The 12,152-nt window shown below is 44.3% G+C and overlaps 1 protein-coding gene across 1 annotated transcript in view; it reads right to left on the reverse strand.

The window, feature by feature from the left end:
* The window catches only part of LOC137300790 (Golgi integral membrane protein 4-like), a 41,000-nt gene extending 29,353 nt beyond the window's left edge, over nucleotides 1–11,647 (reverse strand). Inside the window, exon 1 of the mRNA XM_067970050.1 lies at nucleotides 11,248–11,647. Coding sequence (XP_067826151.1) covers nucleotides 11,248–11,434 — 187 coding nt within the window. The 5' untranslated portion in view covers nucleotides 11,435–11,647. The remainder of the gene's footprint in view (nucleotides 1–11,247) is intronic.
* Nucleotides 11,648–12,152: the final 505 nt, after the last annotated feature.

Raw genomic sequence — 12,152 nt, forward strand, 5'->3', positions numbered from 1 at the left:
TTAATATACGTTCTGATTTCCCTTCAGGTTATGTTAAGTGCCAGGGCTGCCCTGTTCGAACGACAGTGTGCTGCCCCACACTTCTCAAAACAGCACCACCAACAGTCAGAGAGCATGTCTAGAGATTGTCACAGAGCATCTGACTCACTGCTGTTGTATCAATTACAGCAATTTTCCAATTGATCTGCCAGCCTGGAGCCTGGAACCCACTTCAAACAGTTCATCCCTTCCCTTTCTGACAAGACAACCAAATGGCTGCTGAGGAGTTTTTTTTCCAGGCTTTGTGAATAAGGAAGAAACTATACATCAAACTGGAAAACTAGTAAGAAAAAAAAACAATATAAAGACAGAATTGTGAATAATTATTGTGAGAGGCCTTTAAAAAGGTGTTAAAATCCAGCAACAATCAATCAATACAACAGACAGTGCTGTGTGCAATGTCACAATCATCTGGAATGTGTGTTAGGGTCCACTTGTTTTTTTTTAAGTTGGGGAAATTAGTCTCCAGCAAATGAACTCAGTCAAAACACAGCTTAATCCCCTAAATGAGTACAGCGGGCTCACAGGGTCAGCTATTGTAGGAATTCAGCAACACGCAAACCGAGCACAAAAGCAAACCGACCGACTGATGGTCAGACAGTCACAGTGTCAGGACAGACGGGCACATTAACAGGACTGAAATTCTCAATAATAGAAGAGTTAATGTGTTGATTCCATCATTAACTACGTGGACCAATAAACTATGGGTCTTTATTTTTGTAAACGGTTTCTTGGTCCCCAGATCAGACCCATCGTCCTGGGACTGAGTCAGACAAAGAGCCGCAGCGACACATCTTTATCAGCTCCAACCTGTTACTCTAAGTGCTTGGGGTGTCGACAGTCTGTCTACCCCAGCAGAGCAAGGATTGACCAGACTTTGCAGACACCTCCCTACCCCACCCACCAATCCATGCCTTCAATAGTAGGCATGTTGGTACATGGGTACTTTATCACAGTCCAACATGACTCACCCTCCAATCTTGTTTCAGAAGGGGGCGGAATAAGTTAGGCCATTCAAACTCCATGGCAACCCCCACAGCCACCGCCAAGGATAAGAATAAGTCCAATAGAGGTGTGCAAGATGCTCTTTGGCTAATAGGTCACTGAAGAAACATCATGCTGCACCCATACAGTATGTGCAAACTGAAACAGAACTAGAGGTGGTCCCTGATGGCTCGGTGGATAAATGTACAGCGTGCCTGTGTGGTACTGAATCACACTATAATTCCCAGGTTCAATCCTCCAGTCATACAGAGTTAGCTGATCCCTGCTGGGGCAGGATGGTGCGGGGGATGTCTACAATTTTACCTCGGAGGCCCGGGCTAGGGTGCCCACTAATGACTGATGTTTATTGAACTGCAACTCACCCAGCCTGAGAAAGAACAGGTTTATGATTTCAACACATTCACCCCACAGAACAAACCTTCTCCCAACACAGGAGAGGAGGTAGAATACTGAGGAAGGGAGCAGAAGTGAGGAAGTAAATTGACAGAAACCCTATTCAGTACTTTTAAATCACCAAAGGGAGGATGGGGTGGTGGTGCGGGGAGAGTGGGGTGGTGGTGGCGGTGCGGAGGGAGGGCAACTCAAAATTTATAGATGCAGACACACGAGGGTTAAAGAAAATTAAAAATCACTGATAACACATTTGGTGGAAAGGTTAGAATGTTAAGGTGGTGCAGGGTGCAGTGAGGCAGAGTTTAAAGGGCTGGGGTAATGAGACCACTTACCGAGTTCAGTGAGAAACCAGCAATGACAGGAGACAGATGGGTCCCAGCATGCACATTCCTCGAAGAGCACCAGGCGCCGGCTGAAACCCAGCGCCAATCGGGTGGCGTTTGCGTCACTGATGTAACAAGTCATCGTCCGTGCAGTGATGACATCTGAAATCTTTCCCATCCCTCTCATTGGCTAAGGGACAGAAAGCAGAGAGTAGTGGTGAACGGTTGTTGTTCAGACTGGAGGGGAGTATACACTGGTGACCCCCAGGGGTTAGTATTGGGACCACTGCACTTTTCGATATATATTAATGACCTGGACTTGGGTGTACAGGGCATAATTTCAAAGTTTGCAGATGACACGAAATTCGGAAATGTAGTAAACGATGTGGAGGATAATAACAGACTTCAGGCGGACATAGACAGACTGGTGAAATGGGCAGAGACATGGTAGATGCAATTTAACGCAGAGAAATGTGAAGTGTTGCACTTTGGTAAGAAGAATGAGGAGGGGCAATATAAATTAAATGGTAAAATTTTAAAGGGGGTGCAGGAACAGAGAGACCTGTTTGAAGGTGGCAGGATAAATTGAGAAGGCTGTTAAAAAAAGCATATGGTATCCTTGGCTTTATAAACAGAGGCATAGAGTACAGAAACAAGGAAGTTATGCTGAACCTTCATAAAACACTCGTTAGGCCCCAGCTGGAGTGTTGTGTTCAATTCTGGGCACCACACTTTAGGAAGGATGTCAAGGCCTTTGAGAGGGTGCAGAAGAGATTTATTAGAATAGTACCAGGGATGAAAGACTTCAGTTATGTGGAGAGATTGGTGAAACTAGGGTTGTTCTGCTTAGAGCAGAGAAGGTGAAGGGGAGATTTAATAGAGATGTTCAAAATCATGAATGGTTTTGATGGAGTAAATAAGGAGAAACTGTTTCCAGAAGGGTCGGTAACCAGAGGACACAGATTTAAGGTAATTGGCAAATGAACCAGAGACAAGATGAGGAGAAATTCTTTACGCAGGAAAAACTTGCAGGGCTATGGGGAAAGGACAGGGGAGTGGGATTAGTTGGATAGTTCTTTCAAAGTGCTGGCACAGGCACGATGGGCCAAATGGCCTCCTTCTGTGCTGTATCATTCGATGATTCTATCCCTCCCACAGCACAACCGTGGTGGGGAGTGAAAGAATTTCAAAGTACATCCAACTTAAAAACTCCACAACCCATTCTCCAACGCACCTTTCAACTCTGTCTCTCTGCTGCTGGGCAGGGGCTGTCAAACAGCAGAGAAGTACAGATTAAAAGCTGGGCTCGAACATTCCAATTAATGAAGAACAACTAGTTTCACTGATAATATAATGAGTACAGACTTCTGCAACTCCACATGGAGCTGCGCAGCAACCAACCGCAAACAACTTTATTGAGAGCAACACAGTCCGTCCAATCCAGTATGTGCGTAGGTGAGAGAGAAGAAAGCAAGCACGAAAGCAAGAAAGAACGAAAGGAAGGAGGAGGAGAGCGCAAGAGAGGAGGAGAGCGCAAGAGAGGAGGAGAGCGCAAGAGAGGAGGAGAGCGCAAGAGAGGAGGAGAGCGCAAGAGAGGAGGAGAGCGCAAGAGAGGAGGAGAGCGCAAGAGAGGAGGAGAGCGATGATGGATGGGGGCTGGTTAGGCCTCCATTTAAGGAAGAAACAGTGGGCCCGCAGGCCATCCTGGTGGGGGATGGAGGTGTAGAAGGACTGGACGCCCATGGTGAAAAGGAGACGGTTAGGGCCAACTCCCACAGCTACCTTGATTACAATTCATCCCAACCCACTTTCTGGAAGGGCTCTATTCCCTTCTCCCAGTTTCTCCGGGCCCTGTCCATCCTATTTCCCGCAATTCTGCCCTCACCCCTTCCCCTCCCTCCCAGAATCACGATAGGATCCCCCTTGTCCTCACCTTCCACCCCACCAGCCTCCACATTCAATGTATCATCCTCCACCATTCCGCCACCTCCAGCGTGATGCCATCACCAAACACCCACTCCACTCCCACTCCCACTCTTCCATGATCCCCAACACCCGCTCTCCTCCCCACAACACCTTCCAGTGCGAGCGCAGGAGATGCAACACCTGCCCTTTCACCTCCTCCCTTCCCACCATCCAGGGCCCCAAACACTCCTTCCAGGTGAAACAGCGATTTACTTGTAATTCTTTCAATTTAGTATACTGTATTCGCTGCTCACAATGCCGTCTCCTCTACATTGGGGAGACCAAACGCAGATTGGGTGGTCACTTTGCTGAACACCTCTGCTCAGTTAGCAAGCGTGACCCTGACCTGCCGGTCACTTGCCATTTTAATTCCCTGTCCCACACCCTCTCTGCCCTCAGCCTCTTATACTGTTCCAATGAAGCTCAATGGAGGCTCGAGGAACAGCACCTCATCTTTCGTTTAGGCACTTTACAACCTTCTGGACTCAACATTAATTTCAATAACTTCAGATTGTAACCACTGCTCCCATTTTTTCAGACAGCAAGTGCTGGTAATGGTTCTGCTGTTGCCATTTACAGCTCCTCTAGACCCACCTTTTGTTTCTTTTCTTGTCCCATTACCACCCTCCTTGCCTTGCACCATCATCGCTTTTGTCATTTAATCACTCCTGCCCTCCACCTTATCAGAGACCTTTCCCTTTTGTTCTTTCCTCTCCCTCCCTGCACCCTATCGCTGGCTTTGTACTTGCTTAAAAACTGTTTAATTTTCAGTTTAATCCAGTTCTGATGAAGGGTCTTCGACCTGAAATGTTAACTGTTTCTTTCTCCACAGATGCTGCCTGATTTGCTGAGTATTTAAAGCATCCACAGTAATTTGCTTTCAATCTTTCAATGCTGATCGGCATGCAGACTATTGCGATTTCTTGGTTTTGTGCTGGATAAAATTAAACATTTTATGTACAATACCAAATGGCCAGTCATTTCATGGTCAGTGCAGACAGTATCAAATTGCTGGTCATTTCATGGTCAGTACAGACAGTATCAGACTGCTGGTTCATACAAAAGAATATAACCCACTGGGAGAATATACCCCACTGAGCTGAGACAAACTACAATAGTGAATCATGTACATTATAGAAATATTAACAAAATGATTGTGTTTCTTTCTTGAGCTTTCAAATTACTGTTCACGATATCAGTGCAATGTTCCTTTGTCTGCTATATAAACACATTTATTTTAACACCTCAGTTAAAATGTCAGACAAAAGACTGTCATATGAATGTGTTAAACATTTGGCAACTTATCACCAACAGTCATTTCTAGGCTCTGGAATCAAAATGAATCACCGATCCTGTAATAGCATACTGTAAAACATACCTGCTCATTACAGTCATTTGCAGTGAGCCTTTACCAGCTTCATCACCTTGACCTTATCTCATTTGCCATCTTGTGTTTTCAAAGCCATATCTGATGTATTTGTTCGGATCCCACAAGGGAAGAGGTGGTTCATTCACATTCACAACTTGAGACTTAGCCTGCTCGAGGGGAGGAACGCTGATCGACCATCATTTCTCTTTATAATTCTTTCTTTCTCTTTATCCTTCATCACATCAGGATTATTCTTACCCTTCATTAATAAGGCGCTCCTCAAAATTAAGTGGATTAATGAGCTCACTGGGAAATGCTACACAATTTCCTCTGAAAAAGATATTAAATGACAGCTCTGCTTTCTGTGGAGGGCTGCTAGTCAAGGGTAAGATGGATCTAAACCATTCATCGGATGCCAGGTTTGAGCAAGAGGATAAATCAATTTATGGGTCAGAAATCATTCCTAATTATCCATCATGTAGTTCATGTTGAAACATTTGGTGCAGACTTGGTGTTAGCTGCGGCTCAGTGGTAGCACCTTCGCTCGAGTCAGAAGGTTGTGGGTTCAAGTCCGACTCCAGAGACTTAAGCACAAAATCTAAGCTGATGCTCCAGTGCAATACTCAGGGCTTGCTGCACTATCAGAGGTGCCATGAACCCTGTCTTTCCCCTCAGGTGGACATAAAAAGATTCAATGGCTCTATTTGAAGAAGAGCAGCGGAGTTATTTCTGGTGTCCTGGCCATTACTTATCCCTCAACCAACATTAGAACAGATTATCTGGTCATTTGTCTCATTGCTGTTTGTGGGACCTTGCTGTGCACAATTGTCTGCTGCATTTCCCTACAACAGTGACTACACTTCAAAAGTGGCTGTAAAATGCTTTGAGACATGAGATCATGAAAGGTGCTGTATAAACACAAGTTCTTTTCTTTTGCCCATTATTCAGACACCAGTAGGACTTCCCGAGCCCCAAAGCACAAAGAGGCCAGGATCAGAGTTAAGTCAAATCACTCTAAAATAGGACTCCTCCAAACAAGGCTGCCCAGCAAGTCAACAAGATTCTACTTCCCCCTCAACAAACAATGCAGATATTGAGGAACATTAGACAGCACGAGTAACACTCCACTGCAGGACTCCTCACCAAGCCGCCCTTCATCCAGGATGCTACAGCATTACCCAATCACTATGAGGCACTGACACCTCAACATTCTCACAAGGACAACAACCAAAGGCCCAGAGGCGCTGCAAACAAACAACTTGCATTTATAAAGCACCTTTAACCTAGTAAAACGCCCCAAGGCTCTTCACAGAAACGTTATCAGACAAAATTTGGCACTGAGCCACATAAGGAGATATTAGGACAGGTGACGAAAAGCTTGGTCAAAGAGGTAGGTTTTAAGGAGCGACTTAAGGGAGGAGAAAGAGGTAAAGAAGCAGAGGGGTTTAGGGAAGGAATTCCAGAGCTTAGGGCCTAGGCAGCTGATGGCACGGCCGCCAATGGTGGAGCGAAGGAAACCGTAGATGCGCAAGAGACCAGAATTGGAGCAGCGCAGAGATCTCAGAGGGTTGTAGGGCTGGAGGAGGTTGTACCAGATCAATGTATAACCACCGACGTTAGGACATTTACCACCCTCACCCATCCCCCTCCCCGAAAAAAGCCCACTCTTTAATCCCATAAATATTGAACCAAGGCCAGATCTCCAGTGTTTCACAGGGCTCCTGGGCGAAAGGCCAGGTCCACAATGAAAGGTCAGCCATGCAAATCTGCTCATTACTTGCTTTTGTCAATAGGAAGCTGATTATTTTTGCCTCAATGTAAAAATATGTACAATTTTCCAGCCTTCTGCTGGACAGATTCTGCTGCCCCGTCCCTACCTCCCTCCTTTAAAGCCATTTTTCCATTGAAGATGCTTAGCCTAACTCATCCTCACTTGGTGCCTTAATCTTGCTGCAGATCTTAAATTTCCACGATGAACCTGGTTAACTTGTCTTTTCCCTTTCAGAAGCTTATGGACCTGCTGTGTATTTCCAATGCTTACAATGTTTGGGTTTTCACGCTAGATATTTCCTTGGGTTCGGAGTCACCCGTAACTCCCATAAATGGACCTCGTGCCCCTTTTGATCCAGAGTACATCCTTTTCTGCCTAATATCAAGTTAAACAATATCATGATCCAAGGACCGTAATGGAGAACCCTTACTCCACACACCGGCTGTTGGAATATAACACATGCCGTCTCATGCATCCTCCTCTCTTTATGGAAGGTGGACTGAATGAGCATTCCAACACTAGATACAGGTTTCAAATCAATAACTTATTTATTTGCATAAAAATACATGAAATAACATTATGTAGTGTAACGTACTGAGAATATCAGTTTCCCTGCACTTTTTGGTATATAAAAACAATAAACACGCAACTTGATTTCTCTCTACACACAGATTCTAAGACAGAAAACTATTTAAACTAGCTTAGCCCTTTGAAGCTAAACTGCTTCAAGCTTTACAATACAGGCAGGCTTTTGCTGTTGGCTGCAAAATTCACACAACTATGTAACTGAGAGAAACTGACCCCCTCAAGTCTATGAGATGATGTATCTGCCCATCAAGCTGCAATTACAGAGGGCCCCAGCCATCCAATGGCCTGTCCCTTTCTTCAAGGGACTGTCAGAGTGACTACCCTATAATGAGGTCTACTGTTTCAAGTGGGCTCAAGGGGGTCCCAAGAGTCTGCCTGGTTATGTCCCCTTCCCCTGCTGTGAGAATGAAATAGAATGATACCGTAGACCACCAGGTGTAGTAAGGAATCATCTCTCACAATGCCACAAGTTGCAAATAACAACTCTCCCTCTGGATAACTAATCAACATTTCAAATCACTATTATGACAATCTAAATGAAGTTGAATCTTGAGGAAAATCCAATGGACAAAAAGGCTAGTTTCAGGCTGCTAGAGGAACATAGGAACAGGAGTAGGACATTTAGCTTCTCGAGCCTGTTCCACCATTCAGTGAGATCATGGCTGATCTGTGACCTAACTCCATATACCTGCCGTAGCCCCATATCCCTTAATATATTTGGTTAACAAAAATCTATCAATTCCAGATTTAAAATTAACAACTGACATCAATTAACAAATTAATAACTAACATCAATTGCTGTTTGCGGAGGGGAGTTCCAAACTTCTGACACCCTTTGCGTGCAGAAATATTTCCTAACTTCACTCCTGAAAGTCCTGGCTCTAATTTTTAGACTACGTCCCATAGTCCTGGACTCCCCAACCAGCAAAAATAGTTTCTCCCTATCTATCATCAGTTCCTCTTAATAGCTTGAAAACTGCGATCAACCCCTTAATCTTCTAAATTCCAGGGAATACAACCCTAGTTTGTGTAATCTCGCCTCGTAATTTAACCCTTAGAGTCCAGGTATCATTCTAGTAAATCTACACTGCATTCCCTTCAAGGCCAATATATCCTTCCTAAGATGCGGTGCTCAGAACGGAACACAGTACTCCAGGTGTAGAGCTGTAGCATAACTTCTATCCCCTTGTATTCTAGTCCTCTTGATATAAAGGGCAGCATTCCATTAGCCTTTTTGATTATTTTCTGTACCTGTCCATGACATTTTAATGATCGATGTACATGAACCCCTAAATCACTTTGGACATCCACTGCTTTGAGCTTGAGGGAGAAACTATTTCCACTGGTTGCGGAGTCCAGGACTAGGGGACATAGCCTAAAAATTAGAGCCAGGACTTTCAGGAGTGAAGTTAGGAAACACTTCTTCACGCAAAGGGTGATGGAAGTTTGGAACTCTCTTCAGCATTTAGAATGTACTCTGATCTATCCTTTTTAGGTTCAAAGTGGATGACCTCAAACTTGCCTATATCAAAATCCATTTGCCACAGTTTTGTCCATTCACTTAATCTATTACTATATCTCTGTAACTTTATGCTTCCATCTACTGCTTACAGAGCTGCCTGTCTTTGTGTAATCAGCAAAGTTGGATATGTGGCTCTCTATCCTGTCATCTAAGTCGTTAATAAATACAGTGAATAGTTGAGGCCCCAACACAGATCCCTGTGGGACACCACTAGTCACATCCTGCCAATTTGAGTACCTGCCCATTATCCTTACTCTCTGTCTCCTGCCGCTCAGCCAATTTCCTAACCAGGTCAATAATTTGCCCTCAATTCCATGCTGGTTTATGGTTTAAAAAAAGAGATGCTATGTGCAGCCTTGGGAGTTAACCGCTTATATGTTGAATGTAACATTACAGAAATAAGTTAATAAGTACAAAAACAAACCCATTTACTACAACATTTACTGTTTTTATTTCAGATTCCCAGCATTAACTTTTATATTTCTTGTATAAAAATATTCTTGCCCAGCAATGCTGTGAAATGATGCACAGTCTGGAACTCACACTGCAATGGTTTATAATGGGTGTATTTATTCTATATCTGCATTCTGCATGTTGCATTGGAGAAAAAAAATCCCTTTTTGTTTACATTTCGTGGAGCTTGAAGTTATGTTTCAACGGTTTATATTCTGTATATGAGGAAATGCTGATGGTTCAGGTGGGTTTTTTTTTGAGTGTGAGGTAAGCTGGCTCATTATTTGAAGGTGCCAAACATTGGATTTTATGATGCAAAAAATTGTTTCCTGCTAGTTTTACACAGGAGGGAACGATACAAACCTGTGGAAATCTGACCAATGCTAAGGTTTTTACTCAAAACTCAATCTCCTATCTGGTTGAAACTAAGTAGAGAATTTACCAACAGAGGGGCAAGAAAGGCTTCCATCTCTCAGTACTGCAGCACCTGTTTACACTGACTGGTTTGAACTTTAAATCTGCTGACCAGGAGAGGGCTCTGCGTATGCCTGGTTTTAACACACACACACACACACAAAACCCCTCCCAGCAGCCCAATTGTACAGAGCTCCTCTCCCAGCAGTACAATTTTTAATGCTTACAGGGCTGAACGTTTTAAAATTGGACTCTTTTTAAGTCCAGTTTGTCACCGCACTGGAGTTATATTCCGTGCAGCGTTAAACAAGCAGTTTATGCCTTCTCATGGAATTTCATGCAGCTTTTCTCCAGAATCAGCTCAGGTGGAGTCCAAATTTACACTTCCAGTAACAGTGAAGTTGTAGTGTAAACATAACTAATGTGGCCTTGAGTAGAGGTTCAGATCCGCTTCTTGCACCAATCAACAAAGGACTAGCAAGACATAAATCGAAGTCAACAGGTCCAACAAAGGACCAGCATAACCACCATCAGATAAGACTGTACGGATCAGAACTATTATGGGTTGCATTGACAAACAGAACCCACTTCCTTACCCAAAACTGATTCTGTCCTTTCATCGGTGGTTCAAGTAACCAGATTGTTGCACTGGCTACATTATCAATTTTGCATTCAAAATTCTGAATAATTACACAAAGTTAATATATCACGGGTCTAACAACTTCAGCAGAAACTATCTGGCTGGGAATCTTTAAATGCTGAGATGATACAGGCACCCCACCAAGGGCCGAATATAGCTGAATACATCTCCAGCTCCTCTGTTGACACTCTGCACTACCCGGGGAAGTGGGGCAGAATTGAACGGTTTGAGTTGGTTGATCAAACACGCTTTCTAACCCCCCCCCCCTCCCCTAAACAGTGTTAGTGAACCTAAATCTCGAGAGAAGGGCCTGACCTAGAAGATCAGCTCCTTGTCCCCCCAAACACTAATGAATATTCTACCTGGTTTCTCAGTCAATAATTTCGCCCAGAGCACCAGAGATTAACAAGTGGAGGACAGACCTGAGGGTTTGAGTTGATGCGAAGTGAGTCTTCACTTGAACTCAAAACTTCTCGCAGTTGAGAACTATTCCAGGAATGTAAACATACCGAATTAGTAGAATTTACAATACTCCCCAGAAAAAGGGGGCAGAAATAATCTGATGCGTAAAAACTAACTTTTCACTTCAAATAACTAGAAGTGAATAAAGTGTCTCCGCTTTGTAAGAATTTAAACAAAGTTGCAATGGTCCAAAATGTTACAATCACCGGATGCCTCTAACCCCGCCCTCCATCATTCGTTTTACTCTGCTGTGTCTGGAGCGTTTTAAACTCCTCTGGAAAGCAGCTTATTTATCAGACCCACCTTGTAACTGAGCCGAGACCGATTCCTGCTGTTGCTTGTATTTCTGGGCCAACATTTCGGCGCTTCTCACGTTCTCCTTCAGGTGGGTGTAGGTGTAAAACCCGAGCCCAAAACAAAGTACAAGTAGGGCACAGAATCCCGTCTGGAGGAGCCCCTTCTGTCTCCTGGAGCACATCCCATTCCCCATGGTGGAAGAATTCAACCCCAATCACTCTATGCAACCATTGGTCTGGGCGGTGGAACCGGGGGTGGGGGTGTTCAGCAGACGGGAGGCAAGCCCTGTCCCCCTCGGTCTCCCGACAATACCCCTCCAGCGGGACCTTGCATTAACGATAAACAAATAAGGACGGCCAGCTCTGCGAAGCAAAACCCCGCGATTCAGCTCCGATATCTATTAACTTGATACATTTAGGAAGTAGCGAAATTGGCACTGAAACTGACCAATAGGCTCCCCCGCCACTGACGTTGCGTACACGCTACAGCCAATCAGCTCATCGGCTGGAGGCGGGATTTGTAAAGATAAACGGGGCCTATTCTCTTTTTTTCTTTAATTCAAAGGGTTTGTTGTGTTAATGTTTAGTGCTGGTAACCAGGGTTGACACAGAGTGATTGGAATAATCGTACACAGCTCCTTCCATCACTAACCTCTAACAACGTCCTACTAATATTGCTCGTGAAACTTTGGACTCCAGTATTGTCAGCGCCCTCCAATACTGGAAGACCGCACATGCACCCCTGACCTTTGCAAGCGGCTTCTTCGTATTTATTTGCTTACCGCCCGATGGGATAAGACAGTTTGTGCCAGAATGCATCAATGGATTGCAAATATATAGACAGGAAATATTGGAAATGCACATCCAGTGGATCAGTAAGTGGTCACTAAACTGCTCTTAGGGTCAGAGGAA

This window comes from Heptranchias perlo, chromosome 32, assembly GCF_035084215.1.
Source record: "Heptranchias perlo isolate sHepPer1 chromosome 32, sHepPer1.hap1, whole genome shotgun sequence".
NCBI lineage: Eukaryota > Metazoa > Chordata > Chondrichthyes > Hexanchiformes > Hexanchidae > Heptranchias > Heptranchias perlo.